Here is a 19320-nt window from a genome sequence, read left to right as displayed (position 1 = left end):
ATTCCAGTTACACAAGGTTTCATCAAATACTTACAGCTGCAGTGAGGACATTTTGTCCACTAGAACAAGGAACTGTCTTTTCCTTTATTAGTTTGCTGTTTTTGTGCTCAGCAGGTAGTGAACATTTGGTCTCTCTCGTGTCGTTGTGAAGAGGGCTCCAATTAGACATGTAGGGTAATCTGGCAATGAGTTTCGCCCAAAACTTTTTTGCTGGCTCAACTTTTGCAGCAATGCAATATCTTAACACACAACACATTGCGTGCCCGACCAAACACTTGCAAGTGCAAATTATTGGCTGATTAATTTTCATTATGTCAACCATGACAACTATTTGCCAAGAAAATTAATGAATTAAGTTGCACAGTGATAAAAAGTGCAAATATGAGCAAAATGTACAGAGCCGAAGAGTCGTCTATGTTTTCACCATCTGACATGCAATCCATTTGCAGCTTGCTACCATGTGGCCTAATCAAGCTATAACTGTAGCTTTAGTCTAACATAACTGTGCATTTAAGGATACTGACTTACAGAGCTAACTACTAGCATCGACACAGCCTCCACATTTAAAAGTAGACTCAAGATTTTCCTCTTTGATAAAGCTCATGGTTAGGGCTGGCTTAGGTTTGCCTTGGACCAGCCCCTAGTTAGGCTGACATAGGCTTAATCTGCCGGGGGACCTCCTATTATACACTGAGCTCCTCTCTCCTTCTCTCTCTCTCTCTTCATCTGCAAACACTCACGTCCTAGTACTGCATAACACTTACTCGACTTCTTCTCCAGATCATTTGTGATTTGAGATTTTCCGGATCATGGCTGCGCCTGGATTGTGATTGTTCTGATGCTGTGATCCTACCTGCGACTCAACTTGGATCGTGGTCATGGCTGTGCTGGTGCTCTGGTGCTGTCTGCGGCACTGACGCTGTGATCTTACTAGATGTCAATGTCTACTGCCATTATTATTAGTCATGCCTCTACTATAAACACACAAATATGATTATTATCACCATGTACATAAACTGCAACATTTGAATGTAACATTACATGCTATCATAAGTTACATTCATTAGTTTTTTGTCTATAACAAAAGTTATATGTTATGTTATTGTTACCATTACTGCTGCTGTGCATCTCTCCCCCTCTCTCTTTCTCTTCTCTCTCTCTCTTTCCTATACATAATTTTGCAATGTACTGTAATTTACTTGTTTTTTACTACATCTATTGCACGTCTGTCCGTCCTGGAAGAGGGATCCTCTTATTTTTTTTTTTGGAGGGAGGGGGTGTTCTTGTCAATGTGAGAGTTTAAGGACAGAGGGATGCCATATGCTGTAAAAACCCTTTCAGGCAAATTGTGATTTGTGATAATTGGCTTAATACCAAAAATTGACTTGACCTGACTTGCCTTTGCTTGACAGGTGTTAGCAAACACTTATTGAGAGGATGAGCACAGAGATGAGCCATTTCTGTTATCCTTTGTCAGATGTTAGCTGCTACTGGTCACACTTGTTGAACTGCCTGGGATTAGAGCTGTCGTTGAGCACTACATCGAACCCATGTAACAACAGCAACAGAAAGTTGTCTTACTTTTCTTATCTCAACTTTGAAATTTAGGTAAATTAAACGAAGTAAAGCTGTTCAATGAGGAAATCTCAAATTGCACTTGTTCTATTGTTGGGCAATTTACATTCACATTCTTACATTCCCTTCTTTTTCTTTTTTTTTGCAAGAACTCTATTTAAATGCATATCCCTCCACTAAATGTCACCTATGTTGCCTAGATGGAAAACCAAAACAATAAGCTAAGAGGCTTAAAACTGTGCAGACCTGTCAAGTTCAATGTTAACGTCATTTGATGTTTTTATCAAAATAATTACTTGAAGCAAGTAAGAGCACATTATAATAATCATATCAGGTGTACACAAGTTTTGAATGCCTGCATGTTTATCAGAATCAGTCTGCATGAGATTGCCAGCCAGTGTAATTCAAACAGTGTGTGACAGAACATTGTATGAATGAAAGTGCGTGATTGTGCTTTGACTAAGTGTGTATGAGCGTGTTTGCTGAGTGTAACAGTGTAAGTTTGTGTGTGGGCATGTGTGAGTATGAGGGTGTTATGCAGCCTCTGGGAGTCCTAGTCCTAGTGGAAAGTGAACACCCCCTTCCCCCCTGGAGCTGTTACTATCTTTAGCTCATTTCCGTCGTGTCTTGTCACTCGTGTTCTCCTCTACAGCACTTAAATCTGGTATCTAAACCTCCAGGCCATCCAATATCCTGTACTTCCCCTGCACAGGAAGCGAGAGAGGGGTGGGGGTGGGGCCATCTGTCTAAATGTAGACACATACAGTGCACACTGCAATTACATAAACATGCATGATCTTACATATTCACAGTTGATGGATGCACCTAAAGAGACCTGCTGAAAATGACAGCAGTAAATTTACTACACAGAGTCACAAAGGATAAGGATTATACACTCGTTCATTCACACTCGAAGGATCACAAAAGAAACACACACACACACAGATGCAAACACAAAGGTCCGTAACAGGAGGCCTGTCAGTAGAGGACACCTTGTCTGGTCAAACTGGCGTCACAGCTAACGTAGATGGACACGGGAGATGGCGCAAGAAACCAAATCTAACCTTCTGCTATCTAATCGCCTCTTTAGGACACACACAAACACACACAGGAAAGTTTATCAGGACTGTTCTTAAAAACCTTTAGCGTCAACACTCCACCAAACTTTATCTAGATGCTTAACCTCAACCTGATCCTCACGTTCATTCTTAACTCACGTGTTCAGACGTAAACTAACCCTGGCTGTGGCAACACAAACTAACTTCAAATGGAACTTACCTATGAGGACATTTCAGTCCTTATTAAGACAGGTACACCATGTACCCACACGCTCTCACACACACATTATAACACTCAGCTGGCCTCATTTCACGGTTGCCGTTCTCCATGTGATTCACAGCTGACTTGATATCTGTTCAGTGCAATGGGTTTGACACTCTCCATGTCGTCGCCCACTCTCTGCTGCCACTCAACACGAGGAGAGACTCAAGCAGCTGAGAGACTGTGCTACATTTTGAGAAACACCCAGTATCACAATTTGTTTTTTAGTTTATGAAGTGCATGACAAACTACTTTTTATAAATAGTTTTTTACTCTGTTCAATATGTTTAAAATGGTCAATTTATACAAATTTGATTTATGAAAACAATAAGGCTTAAAAAGTGAAAAAAAAAAATTCTTTAGATATACTATAATGTATAAGAGAAGTAATCCCTCTCAGTCAGCACGTGGACCCACTTTCAGTGCGTAGCAGTGTATTTTTAAAAACTTTTTTTAGACTTTGCTCTGCTTATATTTTATGGCCATGTAACCCCACAGTGCACAGGTAAGGTCAGGGCTTTACAAAAAAAAAAGTGGCAGCCAGGTGCCAGACTGTAAGCAGCAGGCATTCAAGAGACATAACATTTGAAAAACACGCAACTATAACAAGGCGAAATGCCTAAAAAAGTGAATTTGTGGTTGGCTTTCATAATGTATGTTTCACATGCTTGTACAGTGATCTGTCATAGCTGAGTTCCAAGGAGAGAGTGTGACGGGTGCAGTGCTCAAAGACGCACAGAGAGCAGCTGACAGACACTATATGGTTGGTGGATGAGGTTCGTCACTTTATAACTACTGGGGTGTATATCAAAGAGTGAGGACACAACCCAGGGCCTCTGTCTGCTCTTTGATGACGTAGTGTTTGCTGATAACACTCCATTCAGAAGCACTGAGCCCTGCTAGTGCCGCCAGCTCACTGCAGAGCTTAATGGCTAATGCAGAGAGAGAGAGAGAGAGAGAGAGAGAGAGAGAGAGAGAGAGAAGAGGGGGACAAAGCCACAGCTGATGCTACATCAGTATCATCATGTCACGACTGACATCACCTCCCTGTCCATGCACACATCCTGAATGGATACCATGCAAACAACATGAGAACACCCTAAAGGCCTCATGGGTAGTGTTTGCACGTACAGTTACGTCATGCATGGTCGTCCCATGTGTGTATATGATTCAAAAACTAAAGATTATTAGTTTGTGTGTTTATAACTGATGATATTAGCTGATTAGTTTCTGGAGGTTACTTTGTTCTTTAAAAAAAAACAAAAAAAACATCAAAAATAAATAAAGAAAATGCTTTCCACTCTCTGTTGCAAACAAGCTTCATGTCAAAAAATATATGGACACTCGAAAATTACACCAAGCTGACAGTTAAACATGTCATTAAAACATGAAAACAGCCATTAATATGTTGCTGTCCATCAGATTTAAAACTTGGCTGTAAAAGTTTAAATTATCTAGTGAGCTCTAGCATTAAGATATCCAAGTCTCCAGAAGAAAATTTTTGGGTTTTACCTTTCTGTCATGATCTGCCCTAAACTCCTCTTCAGGTGATGTTTTTCCTTTCTTTTATTCTATTCTGATTTTCTTTAGATTATTTTTGGAGCTTTTTTGCCTTTGTTTGATAGAACAGCAGGAATTGAACCCACTGCTGGTGCAGCAAGGGTGTAGCCTCTGCACATGGGGCGATACCAACTGAGCTACTTATCACCCGTTTCCTGTTTAATTTTGTTTCAACTATCTCTCATTTCAGATCAATTCACCTCCTGCCCTTGTGTTTTCCCGCCAACATTAATTGTCTGCCCCGCCCTGGTTAGTTTCACTTGTTCCTGTAGTCCTGCAGTCTACACACCTGTTCCCACTTCCCCAATTAGTGTCTTTCTACTTACAACGGTTCCTTTGTTCTTTGTCAGTTCTGTTACCTGCTTTCCTGTGCCTGTCTGCTTTCACCTGCCTTATTTTGGGACTGTAAGCTTTTTGAAATAAATCTCTGAATTCATCCGCCTGCCTCTTTTGTTGTCTCCATTTGGGTCCAGGGCTGCTACCTGCTCTCCAAGACTGTGACAGTTTCTGCAAACCACAGATACATTGCATTTGTGTATTTCATATGTATCATTCATTCATCAGCCGTAACTGCTTATCCTCTTAAGCGTCGCGGGGGGGCTGGAGCCTATCCCTGCTGTCACTGGGCAGACATATAGAGACAGACAACTATCCATGCTCACATTCACACCTACGGGCAGTTTAGAGTCACCGATTGACCTGACCTGCATGTCTTTAAAATGTGGGAAGAAGCCAGAGAACCTGCAAAACGAGGGGAAAAAAGTACACTCCCCAGAAAAGAGCCCCTCCTCCCAAGATCTGAACCCCACGCCAACCCTGGTTTGAACCTAGGACCCTTTTTCTTTGAGGCAACAGCGCTTACTACTACAACACCATGCCACCTGTAAGGTATCATATGGTTTCTAGACACGTGACTATGTCACTGAAGTGGTAGAGGGGATGGTGGATGGTGTGGCATCTAGGTAAGACACCTGCCAAGGTGCAGAACAGTTCAGGACCTACAAAAACAGAACTGGTTGTCTTTTAGAGAGCCATGACTGCGTTTCCAGTCGTTTTTTAGACACCAAACATGGGCAACTTGTTGCTGTGTTTCTATTGTGGATAGAGACAAAACTTCGGTTGTTTCTTACGAAGACGTCGCTGTGTTCCCTCCAGGATACTGCCACAAAAAACTGTTGTTCTAAGCCAAATGATCTTTTTCTAAGCATAACCAAGTGTTTTTCGTGTCTAACCCTAACCACATGTTAAACACAGCATTGTTGAAATGTAAAGAAACATTTCAACATATCGGTGACATAATAACAAATCAATGTAATGCAGCCATGGTCTGCAGAAACACAATCCCAACATTTATTCTGGTGATTGAGTTTTAAAGCCCTAACAATGAAAAACAACCCCAGAAAAAGTGTACACAAAAGTATGTGGACAGGGTTGTCCTTTCAATCCATACCTCAAAGAAAGTATGTGTCTTAGCCATAGTGCCATTGAGGTCTAAATAATTTTTTTTTATAAAGCATAAGTAATAAGAGGAAATGGCCCTAACTTGAAGGTATGAAGGTCAGCAATGGCTACAGGAACTGTGAGTAAAGGAACTTCCCCATCCGGCCACCCACGTACCTACCTCAGGCCATCTGCATCTCCCGTCCCTTCCCTCTCTTTGCCCATTTGTCTCTCAGGCTCTCCTACCCCTTTTCTCTCTGTTTCCGCCTACGCTTGGACCCATTAGGGCAATGGGGGGGAAACACGGATGCAGGGTGTAAGGGAAAGCACTCTGAGGACATCACCAATGGTGGAAGGAGGAGGAAAGGAGTTGGAAATGACCAGAGGGGAGGAGGGAAGGAGAGAAAAGGAAAGGAGGAGTTCCTCAGTAATGGAAATTAGAACTGACAGGAGGAGTAGCACTGGGGGCTCCCTGTTCGACTCGTTTTAACCAGGGATGACTCTCTCACACACACACACACACACACACACACACACACACACACACACACACACACACACACACACACACACACACACACACACACACACACTCCAATACTCAGTGACTCATGTACGCACACAAACAGAGCCCAAGTACACACACATTTGTACACATAACTTGGCAAAGTTGTATGTCTACTAACACTTGTACACACTATATTAACATACATGCAGGCTCATTCACTCACTGACATGCCCATTGACACAACTGCACTCACACACATAGATGCACAGAGGCTATGACAAGCTGCAGGAGGCACAGAGAGGGCGTGGATTTGCATGAATGAGTCAGGAGCTGTGTTTGTATTTTAAATTTTTAACAAAATTAGCTTGTGCACTAACAGCGAGTAAGCATGCAAGGGTCCAGCATTCATGTTGCTATTTGTGGCAAAGACCAAACTGATGTATATGTATGAAATGTGTGTGACACCAGGGTGCAGTGAGTTAGTCATTGAGTTAACAGGCAAGCAGAGCTCCAGTTAGTCTATTATTAGAGCTGCGGCTGCTGCTGCGGCCCCTGCGGGCCAGGGCCTCGGCACGTGGATTCCTGCTCTCTCCCCATCTCTCTGATCTCCCTCTCTCTGATCTCTCATGGGCCTTTCCATTCAGGCATGCTTGGGCGATTCATGCAGAGAGCAAACCTCCATCAAGCAGCCCACAGAAGGAAGCAGAAGATGAAGCGAGGACGAGCGAGAGAAGGAGCCAAATCTGAGACACCGTGATGTTGACTACACAGCGACTAATTTATAGTTCAACGTACCTCTGCACAGAGTCTTCACTGCGGCCAGGTGGCCTACTCTGTTGTGAGCATTTATAGTTGTGCAGTGGTGTATCTGCATCGCTCTGTAATTACACCAACAAAAATGCAAGTTGGCATTGGGGCTTTTGTGCCACAATGTTGAGTTTCTGTGAAGTTAGGTTTTTTTTTGCAAATGTAAATTTGAACTTGGAATTGAATATATTGGTTCTTAACAGTTTAAAGTACACTTAGATATATAAATACAAATTAGTACATTCTTTACAAATCACATAACACATTCACATAATTAGTAAAAACTAAACCAACAATAGTTATATACTAAATAACATTTACAATAAAAATAAGAGCAAAATACATTTTGAGTTGGGATTAATAATTGTCTCCCATACTCAGGAGAGTCTAAGCAGCCAGAGATTCCCCTATTATCTATTAAGGACTGACTACAGTGAGAACAGCTGCTCCACCTTAACAGTCCACCATAAGGGATCCTGGGCGGTTTATAATGCGAGGCTAACTTTGCTTGCTAACTTTGGGCCTAACCTCCTTCACTGTAAGTAGCAGGTGGCAAGAATGACACGGGAGCTTGACTCGGGTCTTGAGGAGTTTTAGCACTTATTCACAAACAACCCAAACTGTTTACACACTGCGCTGTTGTTTTTACCCTCGTACTCTCCACTGCAGTTGCTGTAGCCTCACTGTCACCGTCGCTGGCACACACCAGCAGAAATGAATTCTCTGTCTTTCTCTCTTGGCCGAACACTCACTACGCACACAATCTGACACCGAAATTCATGTTACACATGAATGTTATGTGAAGTGCAGTAAAGTTTGATTGATTCTACTAATACCCTTAAAACACGCATGTAAAGGACATGTCTTATAGCGACAATATTTTTAAAAAGTACAAAATTTGTGTCCATTATAACTTACAAGATACACAGATGAAACAACTGTCTTTTGGTAGACATGTTTTCCCTACATACACAACATGATAATGTTATTACTGTTTGTCTAAGACATTTTACATTGCATAAGTTAGCCTTGCTGTTAGCAGACTTTTCCTCCACTCATATGAAGCCAGGATAAATCACACAAAAAATTAGCAGGGGCTTAATTGTCTTCAAAATGTTTTGTTATTTATCTGCGACATACATTTTTTTAAAAAAAGTTTCACAGAGGGAAATTGTTTTCAGTTTAAAAACTAATCAGGGGGTCTGTGTTTCTGGGATGTGTAAAAAGAGTGTGTGCAATAAAAAGAGGAAAAATAATAAAACATTCTTTAGGTGCTAAATGAAGGAGTTTTGCACATGACCGCAGAATAAGCACAAAAGAGTTTACAATGACACTCAAACATGTTTTGGTCATCTGCAAATTTCTCTCAGTTTCTAATTTGTTGCCACCTAAGATGTCACATACTTATAACTGCTTCAAATGCAATGTAACTACTTATTCTCCTTTTTAGTTGAGATGTAAAAGTCATCAGGTGCAACTTCTCCTATAAGAATGCTACCAGAAACCTTTACATTTGCTATTAAGACTGACATCACATTTGGATGCAAATGTAAAAGCTTTCATGACTTGTGTATAAGTTGGATTACTGATGCATCATATCAGTCACAACTGAAGAAAAGAGAAACATTAAAATACACATTTTGTGGATATTTACTTTAAAACAGTCAATTTAATGACGTCTACATTTGAGAATTCACTGGAAATGATGTGTAACAGTAAACGTATCCACCTGATATCCCACATAGGTTAAAACTCATCGCTTCCTCTGCACATTTCCAAGTTAACATCAGAACATCTCAAGTCATGAATGACTGTTCTGCGTCTATGTTATTACTGGAGTCTTGAACCGAAACCACTTATCTGACTTGGCCATCCTCACTCTAAATGACTTCCACTTGGCTTGGTCCATTCATGGGTTTCCTCCCACACAGAAGCCAACGGCAGGGAAGGAGACACTAAAAGAAGTGGGGCAGCACACTAAAGAAAAATGACGAGAGCTGCAATAGCAGTATTCATGTAGACTCGGTTTAACACATTTTTCAGGGACTCAAAACGGTATAAGGAGATCTTTAAAAGCAAATACTTTTGGTTGTTCAGTTGTTGAATAAAGCCACACAAAAGAATGCCCACAGTAATAGAAACATCTTCCTACATTAGTCCTTCAACTGTGCAAAGTATTCAAAAGACCTTTACACTACTTCACTTTTAGTTAAGAGTTTTAAACGCGTCACAGCCCTGAAGGAAAAACATGTGCACCACTTCACTTTAGAAACTATATCTATATTCACAACGAAAACATGCCCAAACTCACATTCATCTGCTTATGAATATACAGGAACAAATTTGAGGCCATTTTCATGCTGCTAGGGTCCTGGCTGTGAATATTAATATTACTATAAATCATTAAATGCTACTTTCATATTCAATTTTCAATATATTTTGTAATGATACACTTTAGATTAATAAGCACACCAACTGACAAGTGCCTTTTTATCATTTACTAAGCATTGTTTTCAGTGTTTCAAGGCATACTGTATAAGTAGAGGTTCAAAGCTTTTGTGTAAGGGATGGCTGTCTAAGTAATGCATAGTGAAAGCTACATTATCACTGTTGATGTATAAACATCAACAGTCAGTTCATTTCACTAAAGCATGCTGGACAGGTGGATAAAGAACTTCAAGTATTTTGTCTGCATAAAATACTTTATTATGAATGGCTGACTTTTCAGTGAATGTCCTGTGATTCTTCTTTACAACAGTAGGGGGCAGTAGTTGTGTGTAACTTTTAATAGATGCTGTGTAAAGAGGGGACAGGCTGCTGATCTTACTCCTGCCACTCAGGGACCACACCTGCAGCAGTAGTATGTGTAGATGAACTGTGGTAAAATTCCCTCCATCTAATCAGTGCACTTTTCGTGAGCATTTGTTGTTTTGCCTACCATCCACGCCTCCACCACAGAAACAAAGAGTTTACAGCTGGATCTTACACCCCCCCCCCATGGTGCACATCATCGGTATTGGCAGATATTGGCTTGAATATGAAATACCATAATCAGCCAACATGCTGATTTCTGACAATATTACAAGGTGATTTTTTTTTAATTGACAAAGTGAACATGTATTAAGCTAGCTAAGGTACAACCATTTCTACATCAAGCAGATGCAGTGAGGTTGACTGATGCCTTTATTTCAAGCTGACTCGACTAATGCACTTTTTACTGGTCTCCCAAAACTCAGCACTGAGAGACTTCAGAGCACACTCAAAACTACAGCTCGGCTGTTAACCAGAGCCAAGAGGACAGAGCACATTAGGTCAGTTTTAGCTTCTTTGTACTGGATTTCTGAGACTTTTAGAATTGAATTCAAGGTCCTCCTTCTTGTATACAAAGCTCTAAATGGACACAGACCAAGCTACATTGCTAACTCCCTTCTCAACCATTTAACTTTACAAACACTGCAATCATCTGCTGCTGGTTTATTGGAGGTCAAGCAACAGCCGAAAGAAAACTGGGGACACAGACTTTATGAATTATGCCCCAAAGCTATGGAACACACTACCTATATATATCAGAGAAGCCGGCTCTCTATATATTTTTAAGCGAAAGCTAAAAATGCACCTGTTCACTACAGCCTTTAACCAGCTATGACTTTCTAAAACTCTAAAACGCTAACTGTTTTAAAAGTCCTTTAATGCTGAACTGCCTTGGTGACCTGCTTTAATTGTATAAAGCACTTTGTGCTACATTTCTTGCATGAAAGGTACAATATAAGTAAAGTTTATTAGGCTGGAAACAAAATGCCAGTTATCTAGTCTACAAGAAATGCGCACTCGAGTGTGAGCAAATGAATCACTGTTTCGTGGTTCTAACATGGCAGTGCATAAGGTATTTTCCCACAAACCTTATATGTTGACCAGCCATCCTCACTTCTGTAAAGCATATTGTTTTCCTAATACTCATTAAACCTGTACATTAAGACCCATCTACATCAATCTCAAGTTTCTACCCTGTTTATATGGGATCAGCAATAATGGAGTAAGCGGATAGCAACTAATTCACATCCAGGATTTTACCTTGCAACATAATGTGAACTTGAGTAGCAAGTTCAAGGCCAGGTCACTGCCCTGCCATCCCACATGGGCCCTCAGCAACAATAAAAACAGCAGAAAGGCATAAACATGGCATTCACAAGGCTGTTAGGTCGAAAAAAAGTGCAAGAGGCCAGCTGAAAGTTGGGATAATAAAGCAAGACATATATGTATAATCATCTAAATCTGGAAAAAAAATGCAGTGAGGCTTATTCCAGGACAAATGTTGAACAGGTGCATATAAACTGAACTGCAGTGCAGCTTAGCTAAGATAAGACAGGGTACATTTCATTTCAGCTGCATTTACATTTTCAATGAATTAAATCCAACATTTTATGAATGCAATCACTGAATTGTAGTTGCCCCGCAGCTCTGATTTGTGAATGTGCAGAACTGTATGATTTGAGTGGAAAAGTGCTTTTGTACATCACGATGCTGAAAAAAACGTGTGATGGCGCAAACAGCAGAGTGTTGCTTTTTGTTGGCATCAACACATTGCTGACAAGTGAATGGACTGCTTCCCTTTGAGGCAGGTGTCACTGCTGCAGCAGGATCGCAAAACTATAGAGTGGTCTGCACTGCCACCTGGTGGTTATCATGAAAACATCCTGACTCACACCCCCCCTCAAATACACATAGCCATAAACAGTAATAACAACACAATTTTAAAGGCATAAACTTTGCTTTCAGCCTGTAAAAAGCAGTAATGTAATTATTTTGATATGGTGAATAGCAGATGGATATTGCCACAACTGTGTTTTACGTTTTTGTGTGGTATGTCTGAAGGGAAATATACATGTCGAAAACCATCACTCGCACAACTCAGAAGAGATTCACTTTCATTTTATCAAATGTAGCAGACGACAGACTCTCACTATTATGTTTTAACCCTCTTAACCCTGAGCAGATTGGACTGGTTTGATTTCTTTCAAAAACATTGGGAAAAAGCAATGAGTAACAATTAGCTCTAAAAAAGGAGAGAATTTCTCTTTTTCTTTAATGATATTTTATCTTTTTTTTTTGCACTAATTTCAGCTAATGTTCTTGTCAATCTTTACAAGTTTCTTGCTAACTGTAATGTATTTTTTGTGAGAAATCATCCTAACGTGTACACGTTTAATTGTAATTTGTGTCTTTTTATGTCAGTATTGTTTGGCTTTAACAATTGCACATATTGCATCTTCAGTAATTGATTTCTCTATTTCAGTAACATGATGCGATATGAGATGAGGCTGTGTGACTGTAGATTTACGGTGCTAGCTTACCGTGTTGCTGTGAACAGACTGTCCCAACTCTATGACATGAGGGTCAGTGGATTGAGTGTCTGCTACTGCTGGACTGACCTGTGGAGAGAAAAAAAGTCTTATATAGCTGCTGCCCTTTTGACCTTTACAACATTTCTTACCTATATGATTTAATGAACACAGAAATGTTATGAGTAGAATGTCTTTAGACTGTGGACATTTTCCAAAACACCATATTTCCTAAAACAAAACAACATTTCAGAAGACAAAATAACATTTCCCTAAACAAAACAGAATTTCCAATATTACCCTTACATAATTTTGGGTAATGTAGTGTTTTCTGAAATGTTAAAGTGTCTTCTGAACTCGCATCATGTTTTGACCCTCAGGGCCATCGTAGCACAGTCTTGAATAAATTCAGAAACATAATATGCATAAAAAGTTTGGTAAAACTGAACTAACCTGAATGGCTGTGGGCTGCGGGTGGTGAAGGTGGGGTACTCTGGGGTGGATGTCAGTCAGGTGAGGTGGAGGATCAGGGGTAGACCTGTGACTGTGTTGTTGCAGGATGTCTCTGTAGGATTTGGTGTCAAAGTTTGTCCTCCACATCAGCACCTGGGGGATTGAGGGAGCAGCACAGTTCATCAGAGTTTCTTCTACAGGAAGTAAAAATGTGACCTTGAAGTTAAAAGCTGCTCAGAGTCAGGGGAACACAGGGTCACTATGTATTCATGAAACACCAACCTGACCATCAGCTCCCCCCGAGGCAAATAGGTCTCCAGCCCTGGAAAAGGCTACTGTTATTACAGCCCCCTGAAAAACAAAGCAAACAATGTTTAAGAATAAAAAAAACAACAACTTCACCATGACAAATAACATCAAGAACAAATCCAGGAACATGCTGGCATCGTTTGCACCACCGGTGTTTAGGTTTAAAAGTGACCGTGTTAACTGGTGACTTTCCACCGAATGTTACCATGGTTTTTGGCAGCAACGTATGTAAACGACTAGCGAAGATAATTTACACAGATGCATTTCAAATTTATTAAAGTAAAATTGAGGGCCTTTATGAGGACACCTTCATGTTCTTTTAATGTTTTATACAGTTGCCGTCACTACAAGCAATCATGACGCATTTGGATGAGTCACCAGTTTACCCGCTCACTTGTTAAACTAAAACACGTGTTTGTCTGAAACGGTCGGAACCCTGTTGAACTTGAGTCCGCTGTTGGGAGTATGAATTCTGACAACCCAACATGCAACAGGCAGACATTTTGATGCAGGCAACAGTTTTAATTAAATATTTAAAGCTTGCTGACTCATCAACATGTACATGCATATTTTTGATGACGTCAACTGCAAAAGGGGTCTGATGTCTGTGGGTGAGCTGTGCTGTAGCGTCACCTTGTGTCCATGAAGCGTGTAGATGAGGCGTCCCTCTAGCAGGTCCAGGATCTTAACAGTGCCGTCACTTGAGCCACTGATCAGGTAGTTGTTGGACGGGTGGAAGGAAAAGCTGTTTATTCCTGCACTGTGGACTAAACCAAGAGGTGCAAAGTAAGCCAAAAACACACACAATCAACACATTAAAGACTGACTAAACCTTCACATTACTTTTTTTAAAAGCTTTTTTTCAGATGTTTGGGAACAAAATATTACATTTCTACATATTGTGTTATGACTGCAGAGTGACTGCTCTCTATCGGCTGATACATGGCGACTGAAATTGAATTTGCTATTGGCTGATCCTCGTACCAGGAGCCTGCTTTTGTTACCAACTGAGCCCCCTGTCAGCGCCTCGTTGCCACCCTCTCACCAAGCATTGCAAACCTATTCAACTGCCCAGTAGGGTGCCAGGAACCATTTTCTAATTCACGATAGAAAATAAAGTGATTCACACTGGGAATTGTTTTAGTACTTTTATGCATACGCACAGACTCGCACTCACTGGATACGCTCGTCGGCCAGCGAAGTAAGAAACGCTTGCACCTCCTCAAGCGACCACGGCGTGATCTTTCTGGTTGCCATTTTGGGACGGCAGCTGCTACAATAGCTTTGCGGTTTGCGCTGTTCAGGGTATTCTGTGCGTGCCGCGCATTGATGATGCAGTGACGATTCTGTCTGAGGTCAGTGGTCTGCATTGTTTCACGTCACCTTTTAGTACCTCATAGTACCCCGTCAGCTTTTTTGGAATCCCAGGAGGGCAGGTACCAAAAAAGGTGGTACCAGGTACTTTTTTCTTAATGGAAAACCAAAAAAGGGGAGAAGAGTAGAGTAGAGCCTGTACCATGTAGTGGAAACGCACCAAGAATACATAAGGTGTCAGAGTGCAGAATACGACTGGTTGATTTGCATAACCATAACCCTAACCCCTTCTTACAAAACAGTTACAGTCTTGGCACAGAAAAGTTGATGGATATTTCAGGTAATATCTTCATTTTTTAAACTGAATATACAGTATTATTATAGTGCTGACATTTTGACATACCTTGATAATGCTGAATCAGCTTGTTAGTCCGTAAATCCCAGAGTTTCAGTGAACTGTCAACTCCTGAAGATGCGATACAGGTGCCACTTGAGTTGAAACCAACAAACGTTGCTGATCTGGAACAACAAAACACTCAGAGGAGTCAGTGACCTGCAGCAGGTCAACAGTCTGATGTGTAAATCACACACAACAATGTCATCTACAGTAGAGACTAAGCAATGACTACACTTAATGTGTTTTATTTAGGGGGTTTTTTACATCAACTTGGTAAAACCTTTTTAAAACTCCTAATTATAGTAACAGATGTTTGGGCTTTTCTTTTGGAATAAGAAACTATATTCTCCACCTCCTCAAATCTCCTGTTTGGAAATATATTGGATGTTCTATTACAAAAGGGTAAAAAAATATAAAGTCAAGAGACTTTGCCAAGTACAATTTCATAAGAAAAGATAATATGGTTAAGTTGTTGCTGTAAAGTGTTGTAACAAAGCTATAATTTAAAAAAAGCCCACACTGATGGCAAAATTAGAGCTAAAAAGACTAATAATTTTGGGACTTACTCTCCATAGTCAGTGAAACAGTTGATGCAGTGTTTGGTGGACGTGTCCCACAGCCGGACAGTGCGATCGTCTCCACAGGACGCTATCAGCCGTCCGTCTGGTGAAAACCTGAAGTAAGGAAAAGACAAAAAATTACAACTACAGCACAAACTGCTTAGTCTTGTTCACTGAATTCTATCTACTTGTCTCCACCAGATGTTTTTTCAAAAGACTGAAAATGAGGAGAGTGTAAAATATTTGAAAAAAGTGCATAACTATTATTTTCGTTTGTAAAAAGTAATATGTTACTGTGTTTTTCCTTGGATGAATCGTTGGTGAGCTGGACCAAAACTTAATTTCAGAAGGTGGCTTAATAGTAAGGCCATTTTTGGGGAAACCAAAACGATACATGGACACAAATTTGCCAGAACATAAGAAGGTACTGAGGATGTGGTGCTGCTGGGTACCTGGCACAGCGCACCCAGTTGGTGTGCTGGTTGAGAGAGTAGACAAAGCACTGGCGGTGAACGCTCCACACTTTGACAGACTTGTCGTCAGACGCTGTCACTAGTCTCTGTCCATCATGGGAGAAAGCAACACTGCGTACAGCAGCCGTGTGGGCTTTGAACACTGTTGACTCTCCTTTCCTGTAACACAAAAATACATAGTAACAAACACAAGTGTTCACTAACCGAGCTTCATCCAATCACACATACCGCACAGCCTCAGCCTGTACAGTCCTGATTTAAATGGTAAAAAGTGACATGAGCCTACATGGAGGGTGTCCACAGTCGCACTGTTCTGTCCTTGGAGGAAGTGGCCACCAGGTTACCAGAGGGGGAAAACTGCAGCCCTGTGATGATGTCCTGATGACCAACATAGCGGAAAGCCCTCGCCTTTGGAGCCAGATTCCAGATCATCAGGCTCTTATCCGCTGACCCTGAAGCTAGAGAGAGACAAACAAAAGATGAATGGGGAAGATTCAGTCAAGACTTCAGGGTTCATACACATTTTTACCAATACATTTCCATGACTTTGAGGCAAATGTTAAAGACCATACATTCTCTGAAACGACCATTGACACTACTTGTCAGTTCTTTTTCATGACTATATAATAGCTTTTTTATATTAGGATTATGACTGAATATGTAGATGTGACTTAGGGACTGTTCATCATTTATGAGAGGGGTGGGGGTGCAAGAAGGGGGAGGCATGTCAAATAATGGTTTAAGCACTGAGGAGTTTTTTTTATTATAAGGGCATCCACCTTCAAATGGCTGTTTTTGTATTTATTATCGTGCCAACTTTTAAAGAAAACATGCCTTCCAAACCTGCGGGCCCCTGGTTTTGGAAGGCATGTTTTCTGTAAAGGGGGGGGGTAAAGAAAACAGTTACTCATGGGTTTGAAGGGCACGTTTTCTTTTAAAGCTGTTGGCCATTTTTGTTTTTCTTAAATGTGTCTTTCTTCTGGTTTGTGAAATAATATTCTGTGACTTTTCCAAAACTTTTAAAGGTATACTTAGTTTTCCAAAACTTTTCCAGGCCTGGATCAACTTTTCCAGTTTTTTTACAACCATACGAACCCTGAGACTTACACACTCCCAAAGAACATCTTAACAGCATCTGTGAATTTGTAAAGCTTGCAGAGGCAACACAAATTACCCAGTTGTTTGCGGTTTGGATTGAAGTCTGCACAGGTGACAGCATCTTTATGCCCCTTGAAGTGTCTCTCTAAGGTTGGATCCTCCTGCAATGACAAAGCCCACTAAGTCAGCGAAACTCAGCATTTCCTCTGCAGTTTCAATTATTAAACGAAATTGTTTGTAGAGATGTGGTGAAGGGGGGATGTTCACATGGATTAGCACAGTGAAGAAAAATAATAGCTCTTTTAACTATTAAGACAAGACCTGTGCGATGAAAACTTAACCCCTACTTTATCTAACATAACCTTTTCTGTCAGAATCAGTTGCATCATGTCTGTAAAAGAACTGCTTCAGATTGAAGTCTAGGCGGAGGAAAAGTGTTGCAATGCTACAGTAGAAGTGGAGGGCTGGGAAACAACTCTCTATAGGACACAGCCTATCCGAGTAAACAGGGATGTGTTTTATGAAAGCAAAAAAGTCGTACAAAGTCATATTTACAAGTGCTATATAAATACTGTGAAAGTGACAAAACGCTCAGTCTACAGAGAAAATTACACAGTCCATATTCAGAAACTGTGCCTTTAAACCAGCCGTCTGTGAAGTTGTAATGTCACCGTTATACTATATGAAGGTAGAAACTGCTGCAGTGCCATTACATTCATTCAAAAGTCCCCAGGAAGAGTGCTGGGTTTTGAAGCTAATTGGCCAAACAGTGGTACAGCAATTTCTGGGGTCCATCATTTGATGCCATTGGACCAAAAAAGACTTTTTCCCATTGACTTACATTGAGAAAGAGGTGTCTGTAAATCAGTGGATACCAGGCATGGGCAGTATCACAGTATAATGGTATACCAGGGTATTTATGGGGTTAGCGCTGCACATTAATACCATCATATACTTTATACCCTGATGAATTTTCAGAAAGGACTGAAGGAATGAAACATAACAAACTGTCACAACTTTTTAATATAAAGTCAAGTGAAAACTTAAATTTAAAAATGAATAACTGAAAATAACTCCTCGAGGCTTTACATAGTGAAAGCTCTTCCCATGCTGACACTTTCCTTGCACCTTTAAATTAATTTTATCGGCAATCATTAAAATAAAGTGCCGATACAGGTAATTGGCAAAATGACAAATATCGGCCCCAAAAATCTGCCGAACCCTAGTATATTCAAAAACTTAGTATAAGAAAAACAATGTGTTTTTTTTAACATTAAAGCATGTAACCATGTTCTGGGAGAAACCCAAAATGCAAGTATGACCCTAAAAATGAGCATATGGGACCTTTAAGTGGAGGATGAGGAAATGCTTTGAGGGCTGGGCAAAAACTCCCTTTTGGACACTGCCTTTCGGAGCAAACCATACATAGTCGCGTTTCATGAAAGCAGTGAAGACAAATTAGACTGAGTACATAGTTCAAGAGTTGAAGAACGTCATAAACCAACGAACAAGACAACTAAAAGTTATGCGGTAACGATTTAACTTAACAGAGAGGACCTGAGGTGTGTTTGACAGCTCCTCTCGGCAAATCCTCTTAGCAGAGACGCAGCTAGCAAACTCGCCGACTCAGCTAACATTAGTGCAAGTTCACGTTATCAAAATAAACACGCTTCTGCTTATAAGCCTTTTTTAACATTAATAAATATACTTACCATGACAGACGCCATTGTGGGCGTTTGTTAAAAGACTTAGAGGTAGAGTTGAACCGCCGTGTTGCTCTTTAACGTCCCTCCCATGGCTGTCAAACAGTGCGCCTTCAATAACTGTCCCAGACCTGACCTGCCGAGCTCAGATTACACGGTCTTCTGCTCGACAGTCTTTCAGCAAACTTAATTAACTTTGAATTATAAGAGCTGTAATTGACAACTGTTTGTACAAGCTGACGAATGATAACCGCTATTTCTACAGCTAACGCTAAATAAGTAGCCACCTGTGGTTGTGATGCTGTGGCAACCATAGGCTGTATGGCGGCAATGAAGAAAGTAATGCTGCATTCACGTAACATAAAAAAAAACGGACATGCGATAATCCGTTGTAAAAATTTCATCCGCGAAAGTTGGTGGTACATTTAATGAGTTAAAGCCGTGTATAATGACTCGAAATTAGA

General features: G+C 40.6%; 1 protein-coding gene across 5 annotated transcripts in view; it reads right to left on the bottom strand.

Annotated features, from left to right (window-relative positions):
* poc1b (POC1 centriolar protein B) overlaps positions 1-19185 on the bottom strand; it is a 64835-nt gene extending 45650 nt beyond the window's left edge. For 2 of the 5 annotated variants that reach the window (XM_088080181.1, XM_088080180.1), the window contains exons 1-11: positions 18866-19181; positions 17230-17314; positions 16342-16513; positions 16035-16214; positions 15589-15696; positions 15029-15144; positions 13945-14078; positions 13285-13353; positions 13003-13155; positions 12562-12639; positions 7199-7281 (exon numbers count right to left, since the gene is read on the bottom strand). In XM_088080181.1, coding sequence (XP_087936307.1) covers positions 7199-7281; positions 12562-12639; positions 13003-13155; positions 13285-13353; positions 13945-14078; positions 15029-15144; positions 15589-15696; positions 16035-16214; positions 16342-16513; positions 17230-17314; positions 18866-18880 — 1193 coding nt within the window. In that variant the 5' untranslated portion in view covers positions 18881-19181. Of the gene's footprint in view, positions 1-7198; positions 7282-8915; positions 9166-12561; positions 12640-13002; positions 13156-13284; positions 13354-13944; positions 14079-15028; positions 15145-15588; positions 15697-16034; positions 16215-16341; positions 16514-17229; positions 17315-18865 lie in introns of those variants that run through there. The other 3 variants (XM_088080182.1, XM_088080179.1, XM_042496702.2) reach the window with 3 other exon arrangements.
* Between the last annotated feature and the right edge of the window lie 135 nt (positions 19186-19320).

This window comes from Plectropomus leopardus, chromosome 7 (genome assembly GCF_026936395.1).
Source record: "Plectropomus leopardus strain MGB_pleo_1.0 chromosome 7, ASM2693639v1, whole genome shotgun sequence".
In the NCBI taxonomy this organism is placed as follows: domain Eukaryota; kingdom Metazoa; phylum Chordata; class Actinopteri; order Perciformes; family Serranidae; genus Plectropomus; species Plectropomus leopardus.
Note: the sequence above shows the minus strand (reverse complement) of the source record. Positions and strands in the feature narration are given on the sequence as shown.